We start from the raw sequence: 20,292 nt of genomic DNA on the forward strand, positions 1-20,292 counted from the left end.
AATGGGTGAGTTATTAACTGGTTGGAAATGTGGGATGGGGTTGTGGATTGTCCAGGGCTGCAGGATGCCATCGAGCTGGACATGCTCCACTGCCCTGTGTTTGGATGAGTGTCTCCACTCAAGCTTTGCCTTTAGCATCGTGGCTATAATGCTGGTAGTGCCAGTGGTCTGTGGCAGCAGCTGTCACACAACCACTCTTGGTCTGCTTGGTGCTTGTTCTGTACACAAGGCAAAGGCAAAGCCTGGGGCTGATGGATAAATGCCATCCAAACTCTGTTATCTTTGCTCTGAGGATCAAGGCAGGCTGGAAAGAGGGCTCTGGGCTAGTGACCTGCTGATGTAAATAGAAGCACGTTGATAGCTAATTAACAGCTAATAAACAGCTAACTTTTAGTTCCAAGAGGCTTCTGGGTGGAACTGTGCTTTCCTTGTTTATTTCTGAAAGCATTTATTCTGGCACTAGTTCCAGTAAGGAAAGGAGGACAAATTTGTATGAGGACACTTGGGCAGGTGAAGGACATTCCTATGGCCCTTTATGCCTTTTCTAAATGCAGTTACATGGATTAAAGCCTCTAAAAGTATATGTCCATTATGTGCTAGCTTTATTTTGCATTCATTGTAGAATGATTTTTTTCATTTTTCGTTCATAACCAATTTTTTTTTAATTCTTTTTTTTTTCCTCCTTTTTTTTCAATTACAGGTTCATGGTCACTGCATGTGCAGACATAATACCAAAGGATTAAACTGTGAGCAGTGTATGGATTTCTACCATGATCTACCCTGGCGCCCTGCTGAAGGTCGCAATAGTAACGCATGCAAAAGTGAGTTGGAGTAGAAGGCAGAGCTGGGTGCCGTGAGTGTTACAGGCTGTTATTTCTGTGTAAAATCCTTCATGTGGTGTGTCTTTTCTGCAGAGTTGCACTCCCCCCAGGACTCTTACTCTGCTTTCTGTCTTTGTTCTTTGGTTGACACTGGTGTGTCTTTTCTGCAGAGTTGCACTTCCCCCAGGACTCTCACTCTGCTTTCTGTCTTTGTCACAGAGTGCAACTGCAATGGCCACTCCAGCCAGTGCCACTTTGACATGGCAGTGTACATGACAACGGGGAACACCAGCGGGGGGGTGTGTGATGACTGCCAGCACAACACTGTGGGCCGCAACTGCGAGCAGTGCAAGCCCTTCTACTTCCAGCACCCTGAGAGAGACCTGCGGGACCCCGACGTCTGCGAGCGTAAGTGCAGCCCCACTCTGCAGGGTGAGAATGGCCTTGGGATCCCTGAGGAAATCCCAAGTGAGCCTTGGGATCCCTGAGGAAGCCTCCAAGTAGCCATCTTGGAGGTCTTGAGGGAGCCTGGCTGGGTTTTTTCTCTTTGCGAATCTGGGAATTTACCTGGTCCTTGTGTGTCCAGCCCATATCATGTCTAATACTTGCAGGAGTGACAGTCTTTCTACACAGCAGCTGAGTTTCAGTAATTCAGTGTGGGACTTGGCCTTTCATTTTGTAGCAGTTAATAACACATGTGTGGTGCTTCCTTCTTAGCTTGCAACTGTGACCCAGCTGGCTCCCAGAATGGTGGGATCTGTGACCGCTACACCGATTTCTCCACCGGCCTCATTGCCGGACAGTGCCGTTGTAAATTATTTGTCGAGGGGGAGCGTTGTGACCTCTGCAAAGAAGGTTTCTATGGCCTGAGTGCTGATGACCCAGCGGGCTGTCAGTGTGAGTAAAAACATATGTTCCTTTATGTGTGATCAAAAGCTCTTTGAGGGGCTGTTAGTGCCAGGAGAAGCTGGTTTGTGGGATGGATTTTTTTTTCCCTTTTTTTCATGTTTTGCCTAAAGGAAAAACATTATTGTAGATTTGATGTTGCTTGGAGTCCACCAGCCCTTAAAATCCAGTTCACCATTTGATCCTTCTGGTGTAGCAGTTAATACTATTCAGTGGAAATAGTATAATCCTCCTTATTTCTTTTCAGTTATGAGTCTTTAGGCCAGGGAGGTTTTACTGGGATGGATGGTGGGCAAAGAATGAAATTAATTTCTGTAATGGGGAATTCAGGGGAAAATTTAATGTATATATTTAAGTTGAACACTGTCTAAAATATGACTCCAGTCTGCTTTTGACCTGCCTGTTTGTATTTCCATGTAGCTTGTGCCTGTAATCCTCTGGGTACCCACCCCGGGGGCAATCCTTGTGATCCGGAGACAGGAAACTGCTATTGTAAGCGTCTGGTGACAGGAAAGCAGTGCAATCAATGTCTGGCAAGTAGTTCACTGTAAAATCAATTGGGAGACACTGGTGTGAGGGGGGCTAGAGTGTGGGAAGCATGGAGCAAGGTGCTGGCCACTGTCTCTGACTGCCTACTGGCATTCAGGATGTAGAGGGCACCGAGAGATGTCAGGAGCCATGAAGTGTGCTGTGTTCTAGGGAGCTGGGATTCATGTCAAGGCAGACAGGCGCTTCCAGTCTAATTCCTGGGACCATGAGGGGTGAGACATTAGGATACCTGTGGTTGCTCTGAAAATGAAGGATCTGGGGCAGTTCTGCTGAAGTCCTTGCTGGGGTGAAAGACAAAGCAGTCAGGGAAACAGTGTTACCAAAAAAATTGCTTTCTAAACAGGCCATTATTTTAGGCAGGGATTATTTCACACACATACATTTCCATGTAGTGTTTATGCATGCTGGAGTGTTATAGAAACATGCTGTCAGATAACTGGATGTGTTTGTACAAACACTGAGAAACTCTTATCTAGCAGTGAACTGCATGGAAAAACCAAACAAGTCACTCTGTCTATCCAGCAAGCAAGTTGCAGAGTAGCAGCAACCCTACACAAATACCCACTGCCCCATGTGTGGCTCTCTTGCCCTTGAAATGGTCAGCGGGGTGGGAGGAGAGCACGTAGGGAAGTGCTGTTGCTGCTTGTGGGGGTAGACCCACGGCCAGGGGAGCAGCATGCATGGGTGGTGGGGCAGTCTGGGACAGCTTGGGCTGTGTTTAAAAGTGTTCCTTTGGGTTAGATGGAAATAATTCAGCCCCAGGTGACAGTGCTGGTGATGTTTGCTCCTGCAGCCCGAGCACTGGGGCCTGAGCAATGACATGGACGGGTGCCGGCCGTGCGACTGCGACCAGGGCGGAGCGCTGAACAACAAGTGAGTCCCTGCACAGTTCCTCTCCTGTGATCACCCAGTTCACCCAGCCTCGTGTTTTTGTAACCACAGCATCCAGGGCTCAATGTGCTCTGGGGGAGGATGTTTGATACCCATCTTTCTGCTTCAGGAGGTGGTAGATCTTGATTGTGGCAGAGGTGGCAGGGGCATCCATGTCTTTTCTGTGGGGAGCAACATTCGTTGGTGCCACTGGTGCAAGTGAACATGTAAAACTGTTCTTGGTGTAGCTCTGCCTTTGTCAGCCAGGGTAGGAACCAGGTGTGGGTTAAGCTCTGCCTTGGCTGTAACCCAGGGTATGGTCCATGTCAAAGCTTTGCTCTTACAGGATGAAAGCAGGACTTGGGCATGACATGGACACGGACAGTGACATGGACATGCTGGTCTTGCTTTGCTCCCTTGCTCCCACATCACCCTTTGGCCAATCTGTCAGCCTACCAGTGCTAAGGGAAGCACACTAGCTGCACAGTACTGCTCTGTCGCCCCAGTAATGCTGCATGGAGTAGGATGTGGACCTGAAAGTGCCCACTGGGGAGATGGACATTTTTTAGAGAAAATCATAAATTTTGAATGTGCATCTATCAGTATCAACATGTAAAGTCATGGCTTAGTTGCCTGTCAGTGGGGTGCTGGGTAGCCAGCCTGCTTCTCTGACCAGAGCAGTTCTCTGTGTGCTAGGTGTGTGTCCAACCCCTGGCTTGTCAACAGCAGCATGTTCTTTTGCTTTTTTTTTTTTTTTTTCCCTCTCCCCTTCCTTCCATAAACCTTTTGAAATGTCAGGCTTTTGTCTACAGTCACAGAAGTTTCCCAAATGGGTCAGAGAGCTGTTTCCTACTGAAGCCCATGGGACCACACTGGGGGAGTGTGGGATCATCTTGGTGTGTCTCCCATAGGTCATCACAGCCTACAGACACCCCTCTGCATCAGGGATTGCCGTGGGAATGTCCCAGGGGCCGTCTCTCCTGTCTGCTCCCCAGTGAATCATTAGCCCTTGGCAGACAGCAGTGTGGATCTTAGGGATTATTTACTCCCCCGTGCTCGCTGCCTGCGCACAGATGGGTTACACCACACAGCCCAGAGCAGCTCCCCCAGCAGAGCTGCTCCCAGGGCTTTGGGGTAGCAGCCCAGCCGTGGCCCAGCCTGTTTCCCATGCACTGAGCCTGGAGATTGCAAAACCGTGTGGGGAGGGGAGGTGCAGCATCCTGGCAGAGGCAGGCAGCAGCTGTGCTCCCCTCCAGCTGCAGGAGCACCACGGAGCCCAGCTCTGGCTCCTGCCTTCGCTCTCTCACGTCATTGGGAAGGGGGAGCTGTGCTCTCCTTAGGGCTTCTCTCCTCAGCTGCTGAATTGCTGCTTCCTGGCTCCCTCTCAGGGTGTGGGATGGTGTGCCTCGCCCAAAATTCATCCCTGTGGTGTAACCCAGGTGGTGGAGTTACTGCCTCCCCAGAGGGGAAGCTTCCCAGCTCCTCTTCTGGGACCGCTAAGGCACTTCTGGCATCTCAAAGTAAACATTTTAGAGAATCTCTGCAACTTTGAAAAAAGTTTGAGTTAAAAATTACACTTTGTCTGGTGGCTTGAGGAGTCTGGAGATTTTTCATGGAAACCAGAGGCATTTACCTTTAGAAAATGTTTCTAAATCCCACTCAGATTTAAAGAAAGAGGTATATTTTGGTGGACCAAAAAACCTTCCTTTTAAGAAGTGTGATTGAGTGTGTGCAAAATTGCAATGTGATCAAGTCTTCTTTATGATACAGGACAGACTCTCTAGGGACAATAAAACAGCCAAAGGCAGTTTGGGGATAGAGCTGTATTGAGTAAAGAAAATGTCTCATTGTGAAAGAAGGGGAAATCTGTGTGTCACTCTGGACAGACCTTCAGTGAGGATGATGGCCCTGACTGCCCCATGTCACTGGTTGTGTCTGTCCTGCTCTAGAGCAGCCAGGGATGGTTTTCCTCCCTGTGTAGCTGCTGCTGATGACCTGTCTGGATGCTTTGCAGCAAGTGAGAGCAGCTCAGCATCCTGGGGCAGGTAGGGTCATGCCTGAGACCCTACAAACAGATGCACTGCCTGTGTGGCTTGCAAGCTTGGAGACAAAGCCTGCCCTCGGCTTCAGGGCAGATGTACCTGTTGGCTGGGTCTGGTGGCAAGTAAAGCTCCCAGAACTCCTGTGTCCCAGGGAATCACTGCATCCATAGCATGAAATCCTCTTGCCATCTAAACAGAAGAAGCTACTCGCAAACTGCCTACTGGAAATGTTTCCTGGTCCATGCTTGCTTCCAGCCTGAGCCTGGATGTTGTTTTGGAGAGTGATAGTTGGGTAGAGCCAGGTCTGTACCTGTGACTGTGCTGCCGTGTTTGTAGCGCAGAGCTGCAGAGCCCAAGAGCCTCTCCTGTGTGCTGCGTCCAGAAGTGCTTCTCCTCCTGTGTCATATAAAATGTCATAGCTCCATTGCTGTCTCAGCAGAGCCCACATCTGTTGTAAATTCACTGCTCTTCCATTCTAGCTGCTCAAGTGAATCTGGCCAATGCGAATGCCGGCCCCACATGTTTGGACGTCAGTGCAACCAGGTGGAGCCTGGCTATTACTTCATTTCACTGGATCATTACATCTACGAGGCAGAGGAAGCCAACTTGGGCCCTGTGAGTAGCAGTTTCAGTGGGCTGGAGTGTCTGGAGAGCTGTGGGAAAGTTGTTTCACCAGCTGGCTCTTGGAAGTGTCTTTTACGCTCTTCTTGTTTTGCAATTAAAATGTGCAAAACACAAAACTGAAATGTGTCAGAAAACCACTAACCTGTAGCTTTTCAATCTTAGTATCAATAAATAGTGGAGTAATTGAGGGGGGAGGAATTGTGATTTTTCTTAAACCTGTTTTTTTTTGATCATGACTGTACAGTTAGTTTTCTGTCACCATCCCTCTCTGTACCCCACCACATCTCTTATCTCAGAAGAGGTGGGACACAGACACTGGCTCTTCTCCTTGATGCCGCTTCACTGGGAGTGAACAAAGCACACATTTAAGCATATTGCCACAGTTTTTATAGTTTCTGTACTTCAGTAACATATATTTTATTAATGACTAAAACCATATTGGTTGTCCAAAAAACTATTTACAAAAGTGAGGTTGCCTCTAGCTTGTTCTGCCTGCTGGCATGGTACAATAGGGTCTCTGGCTCTTTCTGTTGCCCATCACACAGCCTTGCTTTCAATTCATTAACAGCAGCTAGGTGATTATATCAATCACTTTTGCCTCCAGCAAGGAGACAGGGAGATGGAAATAATGGTTTCTCTAAAACAACAGATCCTTGCCTGCCTGCAATAAGGGCATTTGGTGCCCTAATTTATTTATTTTGAGCAAAATGCAGCCACTTCGCAGTTTCAGCCAAGGCAGAGGAGTTTTTGCTCTCATATAACTGCAGAAAGCACAGAGCAGAAATTGTACCACAGCAGAGGGCACATAAGCTGGCACAGGGTTTTTGGTGCATTTGTGTCTGCCCAACTGGAGAGGTGGTACCTGAGGCCCTTCCAAGGCTCAGGGATGGAGAAACCCAGCACAAAAATCCACCCTGCCAAACAGAGCAAGGGGATGTGCTGCTGGTTTGCCTTTTGAAACCTTGAGAACAAACAATTTTTAAAAACATCAATATTTAAAAGCTTTCTCACAAATCTGATGATAGAAAAAAACTCTGAATTCCCAGACAGGGGCCCAGCAAAGACAAAATGCAGTGGCACAGAGTTGCAGGGATTGACAGGTAGTGCCAAGCCCCTGTGCCCCTACAGCTGCATGCCCTTGCTCACATCCTGCCTGCCCTCCTTTCTGGGGAGCTCTGATCTTTGTGCAAAGCCAAAGGCTAACAACTTACAGCCAGGCTCTGTTCAGAGAGTGTGAGAATACATGAGGGGACATCCTGAAGTGACACGTATATATGTAGACATTTCCTTGCATTTTATCCCTTTCTACTGAAGCAGCTTCCTTAAGAATGCACAGGATGTTGTTGTTCTATGGAGAGAACTATTTGTGGATACAGATACATTTGAAACAGGAAATTTGAGCATCATGTTTCTATTTTCTGTTACCTTTTTCCTCTTCTTTGCTTTATATAAAAAACAGATAAAACACCTGACACCTCCGACTGAAAAGGGTGACCATATGTTGATTTGGCTAGGAAATATCTATCAATGATTAGGATCTCTGTTCTTTAGTGACACCCTGCTCATTAAAGCTACAATCTGCTTTTCCAATGCTATTTTGAGCAGTGGTTTGGTTTGAATCAGCCTGGTGTAGTCAGGGAGCAATTAGCACTCAGGCTTGGATGGTTAATGGAACAGTGATGTGCCAGTGCAGTAAATTCTACTGCTACAAGTGCAGTATGGAAATCTGTATGGTGAATGAGATGTCATAGCTGGTGAATTAGTTACTCATAGCAAGTTTTTAAATTTAATTCTGCACCATAGCAGAGAAATAAATGAAGAGTTGTGCAGTCTTGTTTTGCTTTATCTCTCTTGCATTTGTAATGTTGTTAAGTGAAAGGGCAGTGGTGTGCACGTGTATGGATTTAAAAGAGAATTTGTGTTTTCTGAGATGCCAGCAGTGGATGCTGCAATGCAGAAGTCATCCATCAGCAGAACCCCACACTTTAAGGACTACCAGGGGACTTGCAGATTTAATAGATCAGTACTGAAATATCTGTTCCCTGTTTTGTAGGGAGTGAACATAATAGAGCGCCAATACACTCCAGACCGCACGCCGTCATGGACAGGCATAGGATTTGTGAGAGTCCCTGAGGGGGGACACCTGGAATTCTACATTGACAACATCCCCTACTCCATGGAGTATGATGTTGTGATCCGCTACGAGCCGCAGGTGGGTCTGTGAGTATGGGCACTGCTGCCTCCCAGCAGGTGCTGGCTGTCCTGGTGCACAACTGACCTGAGCTGGCTCTTTAAGGAGTCGTCAGGGCTCAAAGAAAGGACAGGTGCTCAGTTAAATGTCTGAGACGTGTGAAAATCCAAAATGATGTTGACTATTTCTAGTGCTATTTGCTTTAGAGTTTGTTTCACTATTGCATTGTTTCAGCACCTGTTTAATGAGCAAATTAAAAAGTGACAAGTCCCATCAGGGCAGATTAAACTATAAATTTGTTATTGGCCAGATCAGATGGGCATTGTGCACCTTAAGAAGCAAATTGCCCATCTTGGATGTGGAATGCCTGCAGCCAAGAGTTTGCAAGCAGTTGGCTTTGATAATTTGCAGAGTGAAGGGAAAGAGAAAAATCCCTCCATCTCCTTGCCTGTTGGCAGCAACTAACTGCAGTGAATACTCAGATACAGGACCCAGAGGTGAGGGGAGAGGAGTCACCAAAGCCCCTGGTGATGCCATGATGCAGATGGGGCTGCTGGCCACCTGCTCCTTGCTCTCAGCCCACACTTGCAGCTGGTAGATGCCCCATTGATGCTGCAGCTGCAGCCCCATCCTCCCTGAAGCACTGTGACCACCCTGTCTGTGCTCACGCTTTTCCTGGTTTGAGCTGTGGATGCTTCCAGGAGTTTATGATTATTACTTGATACTGATGAGCCTTTTTTTTTCCCTAGTTGCCTGATCAGTGGGAAAAAGCTGTGATCAGTGTCACACGCCCAGGCAAGATTCCCACAGGCAGTCGGTGTGGCAACACAGTTCCTGATGACGATAATCAAGTGGTCTCACTGTCACCTGGATCCAGGTTGGTATAACTGGATGGGCAAAAGGAGAGAAAAAATAAAGCATTTAAAAATTGAAGTACAATAATGTCACGTTTTCAGTTTGCTGTAACCTCTGTGAAAATAGGTGAAAATTAATTTCCAGTAGGTTATAAAAACCACATTTAGTAGTGTGTCTGTAGACTTAAGGCTTTTAAGTTTATTCTCGTATTCTGATAGGGTTTATTCACTGAGTGGAGGGAGGGGGAGGTGTTTGCACAGCCTGTGAGTGAACACTGGTTTGACTCTTTACCTTGCTGATAACCTTTTCCGGTTCTGACTTCCACAAGCCTGCAAACCGCCTCTCTCACGTCGCAGCTTTTGTTCTGCTGGGTCTTGGCTGCTTTCTGTTATCTTGATTGCTCTATAGAGGCACCTGAAATGCTTTATGGTGCCTTTGAAGTAAGGACTGTTTCCTGTTCCTCCTTCAGATACGTTGTTCTCCCGCGGCCCGTGTGCTTCGAGAAGGGGCTGAACTACACCATCCGCCTGGAGCTGTCCCAGTACTCCTCGGTGGACACGGAGACTGAGAACCCCTACACACTCATTGACTCTGTGAGCAGAATTCATTTCAGGGATGCTCTTAAAAGCCTGGAAGTTTGCATCTCCCCTGGCATGTGTCTGTAAATTCAAAGTAGTATTTTGCAGTGTTGTTCCTTACAGCTGAAGTCAGATCTCAGCTGAACAATGTAATGCAGCATAGGTTTCTTCAAAAGTTCCTCCAAGTATGTGAGCTGTTTTTCTGCTAAGAGGCTTTTGAGGTATTTTGCAGGACTGCAGCAAGTCCACAGACCTATAGTTTCTTTGGGGAAGTTAATGTGTGTCATGTAGGTAATGAAAATCAATGTCAGTGTCAATCTTCTTCTCTAGAATGGATAGAATTTGGTAGATATGGTAAGAATTTGTCAGATACCACAAGTATTCCACCAAAACTTGAGAAATACAGTCATTTACGTTCCAAATTCCATCTGGCTGTTTGCTTTTCAGCATAAAAAAAGGCTAGAAACTGGGATAATACTGAATTTTCACAATTTTGGTGGAGGCTATTTATAAATAGTGACACTTTGTCATTCTAAAATTGTTTTGTAGCTTGTTCTCATGCCATACTGCAAATCGCTGGACATATTCACAGTGGGAGGCTCGGGCGAAGACGTGGTCACGAACAGCGCTTGGGAAACTTTCCAAAGATACCGGTGTTTGGAAAACAGCAGGAGTGTTGTGAAAACTCCCATGACAGATGTCTGCAAGAACATAATATTCAGCATTTCTGCACTACTGCATGAGACTGCCTTATGTACGTAACCATCTACTCGTAGGGCAAACCATGCCTGGGGGCTGCGTGGCGCTTGCGGACAGAGCAGTTTGCATGGGGAAGGCGTGTACGTGGCATGAGGCAGGGGATTCATGTCTTGTGCCACAGTGCTCACTTTCTGCAATGTTTTTCTCTGCTCAGCATGCCAGTGTGACCCACAGGGCTCCCTGAGTTCGGTGTGTGACCCCAATGGAGGACAGTGCCAGTGTCGTCCCAACGTTGTTGGAAGGCAGTGTGACAGATGTGCCCCTGGCACCTTCGGGTTCGGGCCGAGTGGATGCCGACGTATGTTAAACCCTTGGCTCTGGGCTGTGCTGTGGTTGTGGCCCTGAGGTTATGGCTTGTGATGGAAACTCAGCCCCTCTCCCTCTCTCCTTGCAGCGTGTGAGTGCCACGCCCGAGGCTCTTACAACGCCTTCTGCGATGTGGAGACGGGCCAGTGCCACTGCTTCCCCGGGGTGTACGGGCGGCAGTGCGACCGCTGCCTGCCCAGCTTCTGGGGCTTCCCCAGCTGCCAGCCCTGCCACTGCAATGGCCACGCTGACGACTGCAACCCCTACACCGGGGAGTGCCTCAGCTGCCGGGACCACACAGCCGGACACAACTGTGAGAGGTGCGGCACCTGTGCCCTTGCCCTGGCCCCTCTCCGCTCCCACAGCAGTGTGGGCACAGCAGCTCTGCTGTTCCTCTCTGGTGCTGGTGCTCACACCAGTGTTAAGCCACAGCAAAAGTCCCTGTGCCAAGGGAGTCAAGAGAAGCACTTGTGGTCCTGGAGATTGATGAGAGTGGGGATCCCCTCTTCCCTACCCACAGCCTTGTGTCTGCATTAGTGACCGAGAGCACTCTGCAGGAACCCAGGCCTTTAGTGAGTCATTGCAAGCCTTCTGAGAGGCGTTGCGGTGGCAGGGCTGATGTCCAGCCTTCAGTGTGCAGCTCCTATGCTGGTGTAAACCAGGCAAATTTGTGTCTGTGGACACAGCTGTTAGGAGTGTGAGCCATAAGGGTGTTTCTTCTCCTTGCTTCTTCACAGTGGTATAAAATCTGAGCTTATTTACAGCTTAATTACAGCGTGTTTGCCTGCAGTCCCTGCATGCTGTGTACTCTGTTGTGCAGGTGCCAGGCTGGCTACTATGGAGACCCCATCCTGGGATCAGGTGACCACTGCCGGCCCTGCCCTTGCCCTGATGGCCCCGAGAGCGGACGCCAGTTTGCCAGTGGCTGTTACCAGGATCCAGTCACACTGCAAGTCGTGTGTGTCTGTAGTGTGGGATACATAGGTACTTGGGGGGATTGTGGAGGGGTGGCTGGTTGGGTTGAACCTCTCAGGGAGAGGATGTGTTCATGTGGGTTAGATGTGACCACAGCACCAGTGGGTTGTTGCAGGGGGTTACCTCACCTGGAAGGTGCCAGGGCAGTGTTCTGTGTGGGTGGTGCCAGCATGGCCATGAACCTCATCTGCCGCAGTGAGGGATGACTGGTGCTGAACAAAGGTCGACAGGACAGCACTGGAACCGAGGCGATGAGCAGCATGCCTTGGTGCCCTGGGTGGTACCATCCATGCTCTGCACCAAATTACCCTGGTCTCACCAAGTGCTGTCTCTGTTTCTTTAAACATGATCCAGTTAATGCCCCCCCAGTAATGGTCTTTATTGCCTTGCTGGTGACGGGGCTGCATCAGGGAGCCGTGATGGCCGTTCCCAGTGTGCCTGTTTGTTCAAACAGGCAGTCGCTGTGATGAATGCGCGTCTGGCTTCTTTGGGAGCCCCGATGAGGTCGGTGGCGCCTGCCAGCCGTGCCAGTGCAACAATAACATAGACACCACTGACCCCGAGGCCTGCGACAAGCGGAGCGGGGCGTGCATGAAGTGCCTCTATCACACCGAGGGGGAGAACTGCCACCTCTGCAGAGAGGGCTACTACGGGAGCGCCCTGCAGCAGGACTGCAGAAGTGAGTGTGAGACACGGCTGCACCAGCCTTCTCAGGGGAACCAGTGGGCAGCTAAATGCTTTTTACCTGGCAGCATTTGGTGTGGAGGGAAAACTTTATTACTTCCAGCTGGAGTTGCCTGCAGCTGGGTGGGGCTACTGGCTCTACGTTTGAGAGGGAGTTGAGAGACAGCATTTACATTTGCTGAAAGGAGGGAGGATTTTGCAGGAGGGAGACTTCTTAACCTCTTGATACTGGTCTCTGTTTATATCTTCTCCAGAGATAAGGTGGTGGGGGGAGGGTTTGTGGTTTGACAGTGGGAATGAAGGCTGTGACAGGAAGCTGAAATGGGTGGTGGGGAGACAGACCCACCTCTCCTGTGGCATCAGGCACAGACCAGAAGGAGAGGCAGGTCACTGAGCAGGTGAGCTCACTGTTGGCTAGTTGACCACTTCAAGCAGATCTGCCACCATAACTGACTGAGGAGAGCTGGGCAGACCTTGGCTTTGGTTTTACAGACGGAGGAATGGAGGAGAGCAGGGAGGGTTGGGCTGGTTGAATGAGGAGGGCTGGGGCATGAGGAGGGGGACATGAGGAGGGCTCTTGAGCAGTGCTGGGTGTCATTCAATGTTGGGTCAGCCAGGTCGGGCCACTGGCATTGGGACATGCCAGCATCTGCCCACACTTCTGTGGACTCAGAGAATGAACTAGTTGTGGAGTCAGGGCAGTCTGGTAGTGGGGGGCAGGTTGACATGGAGGTGCCGTGCTCTTTCCCTCACAGAGTGCGTCTGCAACTACCTGGGCACGGTGCGGGAGGACTGCGAGGACTCGGAGAGCTGTCGCTGCGCGGCGGCCACGGGGCAGTGCCGGTGCCTCCCCAACGTGGTGGGGCAGACGTGTGACCGCTGTGCCCCCCACACGTGGCGCCTGGCCAGCGGCACCGGCTGCGAGCACTGTGACTGCGACCCCGCACGCTCCCTCGGGCCTGCCTGCAATGAGGTGAGGCTGCCCGGCCCTGTGCCCGAGGCTGGGCCCTGTGCCCGAGGCACGGCCCTGTGCCCGAGGCGCTGCCGTGTGCCCGAGGCGCTGCCGTGTGCCCAAGGCTGGGCCCTGTGCCCAAGGCTGGGCCCTGTGCCCAAGGCCGGGCCCTGTGCCTGAGGTGCGGCCCTGTGCCCAAGGCTCAGCCCCTGCTCGGGGCAGGGTGAGCTGCTGAGGGCTCACTGATGGGTTTGCTTTTTGCCTTTGACAGTTCACAGGGCAGTGCCACTGCATGCCGGGTTTTGGAGGCCGGACCTGCCGGGAGTGCCAGGAGCTCTTCTGGGGTGACCCAAGCGTGGAGTGCTTAGGTGAGTCCAACCCTGGTGCCTGCTCCTTTTGAAAATGTCTGTGTGGCTGAGTACACCATCACAGCCCGGTTCACTGGGGCACCCCTGCTGGGACCAGCCCACTTGAGCCTTGGAAAAGAGGGACAAAGGCATGGTGGAGTCTGCCCTGGGGTTTTGGTGCCTTGCAGGATGGGACATGTGGCAGGAGGCCAGGCCTGTGCTTGTCTGTGTTTTTCTTGTCTGACCTTTATTTAGAAACAAACCTCTCTGTTTAGAAGCAACTCTTCCTTAAGGATAAGATTGCAATTCTGTCAGGTAGGCCAGCATGGTAAGAAAACATATCACAAGCATTTGAGTTTGAGAATTGTTCTGGAAACCAGTTTCCTTTGCCTTTCAATTGTACGTAGCTGAAGACCCTTGTCTCTTGTGCCTTCATACAGAGAGTAGAGATATTTTTATTTAGTAGGAGACTTTCCTTATATTTCAGATAAAAGTAAAGGAGAAAGCAGAGACCATGCAGTGGGTTAGCCATAGCTACATGCTGCAAAACAGAGCACCATGAAGTAGGTTGTTTAGAAAACTGGATGGCCTCTGTCCTTTCATTATAAACAAGTCTGTTCATTAGCTGGAAAAGAAACTTCAGACATTGTCCAGACCAGAACAAACTTGTATCTCTGATCTGTTCAAATAGGAGCCCTTGCCAGGAGGATTTGCAATAGATTTAAGGTATTTTTTTCCTGCAGGGAGGAATGTGCTTGCTGTGGTCTTTAATAAATCCCTTACAATAGAGATACCTTAGAGCCCATTATCTTGATAGATAGGCAGGTCACAGCTACTTGGTTTGCAGCAGATGAAAGGACTGGGGAGTTGCCCCAGTTCCTGAGTACATATTGGGTTTCTTGTGGAAAGGCTGCCTTTCAGAGGCTGTATGTGTTCTGACATGGGAAGGGGTGTGCTGACCCTGCTGGCTCCAGGGCAGGGATTGTCTTTTGCTATCAGTTGTCTCCATCAGGGTTTATTGATGGAGTCCATCTGCATACCTTATCGGCAGGGTTTTGCAGCATAGCATCATTTCTGATCTCTCGTGGAGTTTCTGCTGTCTTTTGAACATGTGAAAACCTGCTTTAATTTTTCTGAAGTTAAGAGACAATATATTCTTCAGAGCCTGTTTTTACCATGTGAGATCTACACTCCCCTTCCAGTCCACCATCCCTTCTGTGCCCTAGTGACAGAGGAGACTCCCTCAGGTGGAAAGGCAGATTTTCCTTCATGATTACATCCAGCAGGAGGTCCCTGTGGCAGGTAGGTAGAGCTGCTGCTCAGGGCTGAGCAGTGGCAGCCTGCAGTGTGATGCTCTGGACAGGCTCCAGGCGTGTGCTGGCTCGTGGAACACATCCAGCTGGGTGGTGCTGCAGGCTCTCCTGGTGTGCTGGGGTCAGTGCCTCCTGCCTGTCTCCTGTCTCTCCTTGGCAAGAAGACAATTGGCTCCTCAGCCCTCATTTAGCCCCAGGGAGTGAGAGGTGATGCTCAGGCTGGCAGAGCTGCAGCTGCTGCGTGGGCAGGTAGCAGCTCTCTGGGATAAGAGGGTTGCGAGCAGAAAACTGTGCCATTTAAGGAGCTGCTGAGCAGTGTCCCTGGAAAACACCAGAGATCTGGCCTGCAGCCAGTGAAGCTGGAACTGAGACAAGGCTTTGTCACAAAGATGTCTGCTCCAGTTGCAGGGAACATGTGGACTCCTGCCATGGCGTTTGCCACCTGGCGTGTTCTTGCTGGCCCAAGCAGCCAGTATGGCCACACTTTGTGATGCATTCAGGAGCAAAATAGGAACAAATCTGGATGGAGAAGAGCAAAAACTGAACCTTGTGAGTGTGGACACAGTTTTCACCAAGCTGGTGCAGAGGTGTGGATATTGCTCCCAAGGACTCCAGCGTGGGATCCTCCACTCTGTAGGGCAAGTGGGTTCTGCTCAAGGTTGGAGACCACAGAATGAATCAATTATTCCAAGGACAGTGATATGTGATCTCTTCATGAAAGGTCTTCAGGTTGCTGGCATCAAGAAACACAAGCTCCTGATGAGAAATGGGGACCATGCTGCTCATGTTGTTTTGACAAGCTTTACAATACTGAAAAATCCCAAGTGCCTGCAAATAAGCTCTGGACATAGCTGTGTGGAGATGTACAAAATGGCCCATTTAGGACAGGCTGGGGCTGCAGCTCTCCATGGGTTCTCGGGCACTTGCAGCAGCAGTGAGTTGTGGATGGGGCCCAGGGTCCCAGTACACTCCAGGGGATACCAGGCTCTAGGGCACTCTTCCTTGCCATCCCCATTGCCAGCTGCTGCCTGTGATGTCTCTTCTAGAAACCTTGTTTAGATCAGCCATGGTGAAGCAGAAGCCAGGGAAGGCAGGTTTTTGTACCTGGTGCTGCAGTCTGTGCCCCCTGCTGTGGAGAGAAGATGTCCTCTGCTGTCTCCTCTCTGCATGTCCAGAGATCACACTGGCACTGCTGGGGCCAGCTGAGGTGGGTGCCTGTGCTTGGACAGCATCGTGCACCCACAGCACTGGCTGCACTTCAGCACCCACAGATGTCCCCTGGGGATTACACAGCACAGGGAGCCTGCGGCTGGGTCTGCAGAGCCTGCTTACTCGCTGTGCTTCGGAAAAGCACAGCATTCTCTCACTGAATTCAACATAATGCCTGAAACAAGCACAGCAGAGGCACAGAGGATGGGAATGAGCCCAGCATTTCTCTCTTGGCCTCCTGCAGGTCCCTGGGAGGATTACAGTGGGCAGGAGCTGTGCTGTGAGCATCACCTGCTCTGGAGGCAGTGCCAGCCCCTTGGCAGAACTCTTCTGCCATTGCTGCAGCCTCGAGCTGGCTGCAGCTCTGCACGAGCCTGCCTGTGAACGTGTGTGTGTGCATAAAAATCCTGCCTAAGGGAGCAAATAATAGCAGTACAGAGTTCATCACATTCAGGTCTCCCAGGCATTCTGCTGGAGCTTTTCCAAAGCCTGGCAACTAAAGTGCAGGACTCAGCATGCCGAGTTCTGCACCAGCTTCAACCCACAAAGCAGATCTCCAGGAGAAGGCTGCAGGCTCCTGGGAAGCCTGAGTGTGGAGTGGCTGCAGATGCAGCTCAAACAATGCCTTTGCACAATAAATACTTACAATTTATATTTCATTGTCATCTCCTAAAATGAAGGCGATGACAATTTTACTATCATTACTGTTGTAATCAGTTGAACAAGCAGACTGGAGTGCAGTTAGTAGGAGGCACCGTGTGAGATTGGAAGTAGGTGGTGTTGCTATTAGCCCCTTCACAAGGAGCACGTCCTGTGTTGGACATGAGTATCAAGACTTACTGCAGAATTACAGAATTTAATTGAACTACAATGAAAAAAAATCATTGTACACACACTGCATACATTGACAAGAATGTTGTTTTTTTCAGTTTTTAGTCTTTGTTATATGGTTGGTGCAGGAACAGCAGTTCACTAAAAATTGCCCTATTGCCATAAGTTTTGTAGTCTTAAAATTTTAACACTTGGATCTTAAACTAGTCACATAGGCTGCTTTTATAGGAGATGTTTTTGGTGTTTAGAGATGTCTTGTTTCCTTCTGTGAGAAGTGCCTAAAGGAAGTCAGACAAATTCTATGCTAAAAAAAATATAATTTTCACTTGGAGTTTCATAATTTTAAATTACCTAGGGTCATAAAGTACTGTAATGTGTATTGATTATTTCCAGAAAATTGTCCTTTTGGCATGGTGTGCTAGCATGTTAAAATGTAGCACAACTCTGGTAATTTTAGACTGGGATCTTACATTAATATTCCTACTGAAAATCATAATGCTGAGGAGTTAGCACTATGCTTGCAGGGTAACTTGAATCAATAGCTGATTATTCAGAAGAAATTTGCTAGCTCTGCAAAACTTTCGATCTTAAAAGCTGTTGAATGGTTTTCTTATCACAGGGCCTCACTACCACTGGGAAATTGTGCCAGGAAATCATGTTTGAACAAAACCTTTGTGTTTTTTCTCTGGAGGAGTTAAACATTTGATGCTTGCCGCCCTCAGTCTCAAGCAGTAAAAAAAATATTTCTGGAAAAATGATTTCTATTCAGCGTAGGATGATGTACAACACTTGTTTGTTCCTGAATTGGACACTGATACTGGTCTTCATACAGCCCATTCAGTATCCATTCTGTCACCTCTGCTCTAGTATCAAGTGCTTTGACACACCCGAGTTTAAATTAAGTGATGTGCAAATATACTGCATATTGAATTAGAGTAGTTTAAATGCAAGTGAGTTCTAAATATTTGAAATCAGAGGAAAAGATAGCAGAGCTGTCAGAGTAGGTAAAAGATAAAGCAATTCTCAGATCCTTTTGAGCTTAAAGCAAACCTCTGAAGCTAGTTACTTGCTTCTTTTGGATTTCTCTTCTTAGGTTTTTACATGAATGCATTTGGTATACATGTTTGAGTGTTACTTCTCTCTTGAGGATCAGGAAAAAGAAGGAGAATAAATGCTCTGATGAAGGTGATACAAAAATTACCCATGGATATTCAGTGTGTGCATGCACATACATGCACTTGCATTTGTAAACAGATGCAGCTACAATCCTCATAAATCTGCTAATCAGCAGATCCTGGCTGAAGAATTTGGCCTAAACTTTTCCAAAAATATGGTTTCCCTGAAGCTGAAGTATGCCACAAAAGAATCACTGATTGAGTTACACACTCAGTTAAAGAAAACAATACGCCTAGTTCCAAAATGACATTTCAAAACAGAAACCTATTGTTTAATTTAGTAAATGCTCCTTTGAAAGCCCTTAAATCTTGGGCCAACGATTTCAAAAGACTTCTTTTCCTCCACTGTGTTTTCCATGGGAGGTACTGCTATGTCCTGCTCTGCTTACAGATTTGAAGCCTGTCTAACACTGATCTTCAGTGCAAGCAGCCGTGTCTGCATTAACTTTCAGCCCTTCACCTTGGCTTTGGGCCATCTGTCTGCTTGAAGGGAGACTAATCAACCATTTGTCTTGAAAGGCATTTCCAACTCAAAGTGGTCAAGGCATCCGAGTATCTTGAAGTAAACTCAACATCTGTTTGATTTTGCAGTGCAAAATGAACTACTTTTCCAGTTTCTTGTCATGTTAGCATAGGGAAGCCATATAAAAGGAGTTTACAGGACTTTGTCTTTCCCTATATCACATATAAGTAGAACATAAGCTGTTTTGTAGCTACTAAGCCACATCTGAAACATCTGCAGGCACATCTGCATCCCTAGATGTGCTTGTATGTTTCTTATTCTTGAAAAAGTTCAGATTAACCAGATATATGCCAATACTGGATATGTTGTATTAATCAAGTGTTACATCAGATTTAGGAGTGTGCTGGTTGGAGCCAAAATCTCCTGAGCAAAGCAATATTTTGAAGGTTGTGTTTGAGTGAGCCTGTTCGGTACAGGACTGCTTCTGAATCCCACCATGGCCATAGGAATAGTTGGACATAAAAAGGAGGTGTTTGGGGAATGAGAACTCTGCTGTGGCTAGCAGTGATGGTGGGTACTTTGGTCAAACATGATACTGAGCATGGTGTGCTGGATCACTCTGACTGGTGTTTGCTCTGTTTCTAGCAGGTATCTCTGGTATTCACATCCCAGTTCATTGGCAGTGATACTATAATGTCACAGGAATTTTCTGGTGCATGTGCCATCTTGAATGATAGATATGTAACTCAGTTGTTCTTCCATGAGCTCTTGGCCAATCCCGTGCCAGTGTTCTCCAGTCTGTGCCAGCTCAGAGGGCCTCCTTTCCTCTCACATACATCCTGCCACTGTCACTGTGCTTTTGTTCCTTTAGGATGAGGTCATGCCCTTCAGTCAAAGAGACTGAAGCCAGCAGGTTCTTGGCAGGCAGGCACTGCCTGAGGCAGAGGTGAAAGCTGGCACTAAGCTATTTGCCTGGTGGATTGCAGTGTTCAAGGTGCTGCTCACTAGGGAGAAGGCTTTTACATGACCTTGGCTTGGGCTTGCTTTCCTTCTCTTGAGAACTGGCCACAGCTGGAGTGAGTAGAGGGTTTGATCCCTACAATGACATAAAGGGGAGGTGTTCCTCTTCAGTGGCTTGAATGTGCTCCTTGCTGGGCTGTGAAATGCCTGGTGGAGGTGTCCAGGGCACAAGGAGCAGGACTCATCACTAGAGGTGTTAGAGATGGTTAGGGGTGAAATCTGGTGAGGTCCTGTATAGGGTTAATGTCTTGGGAAGATGGTGAAGAGGAGGAAGAGCAATAGGAAACCAGCACTTTTGAAAGCCATTCTGTATACATTTCATTGAGGGGCTAAGATAATTCAGAGCCAGGATTGCCTGCTTGTGGGCTTGATAAAAAAATCTTAAAATGGAGAAATAAGACACAGTAATGTTTCTAGCTGCCGTGTGCAATTTCTCATGGTCCTGCAAAGCTCGGTTTGGGAGTTTTGTAGGGCTGTATTCTTCCAACTGTTGCTCTGCATTTAGAATAAATTACTTCTTTGCTCTTATCATCCCCTAACAGGCAGCTGTGGAGTTTGGGTTTTCACTTTCCAAACAGTATGTTAGTACCTAAATTATTTTCTCTCCTTCCCTAGTATTTTCTGGTTGCAGAGAGTTTGGAATCCACTTTACCATGTAAATGCTACTAAAACCATGTCATCTGGCTTTCCTGAACATGCAGGTATTCAGGAGTAGAATTACCAATATGGGGTTACGGAGGTTTTTTCACATTAAGCCTTTTAAATCTGCAAGTAAATATAGTGATCTGATTTGCCAGCAGCAAGTATTCATGTAACTTGATC

General features: G+C 48.3%; 1 protein-coding gene across 1 annotated transcript in view; it reads left to right on the forward strand.

The window, feature by feature from the left end:
* LAMB1 (laminin subunit beta 1) overlaps nt 1–20,292 on the forward strand; it is a 42,966-nt gene that overhangs the window by 9,500 nt on the left and 13,174 nt on the right. Inside the window, exons 8-23 of the mRNA XM_074540039.1 lie at nt 701–821; nt 1,041–1,229; nt 1,539–1,718; nt 2,148–2,260; nt 3,070–3,149; nt 5,668–5,803; nt 7,866–8,024; nt 8,753–8,880; nt 9,328–9,451; nt 9,986–10,190; nt 10,350–10,493; nt 10,590–10,821; nt 11,322–11,485; nt 11,931–12,155; nt 12,916–13,133; nt 13,384–13,480. Coding sequence (XP_074396140.1) covers nt 701–821; nt 1,041–1,229; nt 1,539–1,718; nt 2,148–2,260; nt 3,070–3,149; nt 5,668–5,803; nt 7,866–8,024; nt 8,753–8,880; nt 9,328–9,451; nt 9,986–10,190; nt 10,350–10,493; nt 10,590–10,821; nt 11,322–11,485; nt 11,931–12,155; nt 12,916–13,133; nt 13,384–13,480 — 2,515 coding nt within the window. The remainder of the gene's footprint in view (nt 1–700; nt 822–1,040; nt 1,230–1,538; nt 1,719–2,147; nt 2,261–3,069; nt 3,150–5,667; nt 5,804–7,865; nt 8,025–8,752; nt 8,881–9,327; nt 9,452–9,985; nt 10,191–10,349; nt 10,494–10,589; nt 10,822–11,321; nt 11,486–11,930; nt 12,156–12,915; nt 13,134–13,383; nt 13,481–20,292) is intronic.

This window comes from Zonotrichia albicollis, chromosome 4 (genome assembly GCF_047830755.1).
Source record: "Zonotrichia albicollis isolate bZonAlb1 chromosome 4, bZonAlb1.hap1, whole genome shotgun sequence".
NCBI classification, from domain to species: Eukaryota; Metazoa; Chordata; class Aves; order Passeriformes; family Passerellidae; genus Zonotrichia; species Zonotrichia albicollis.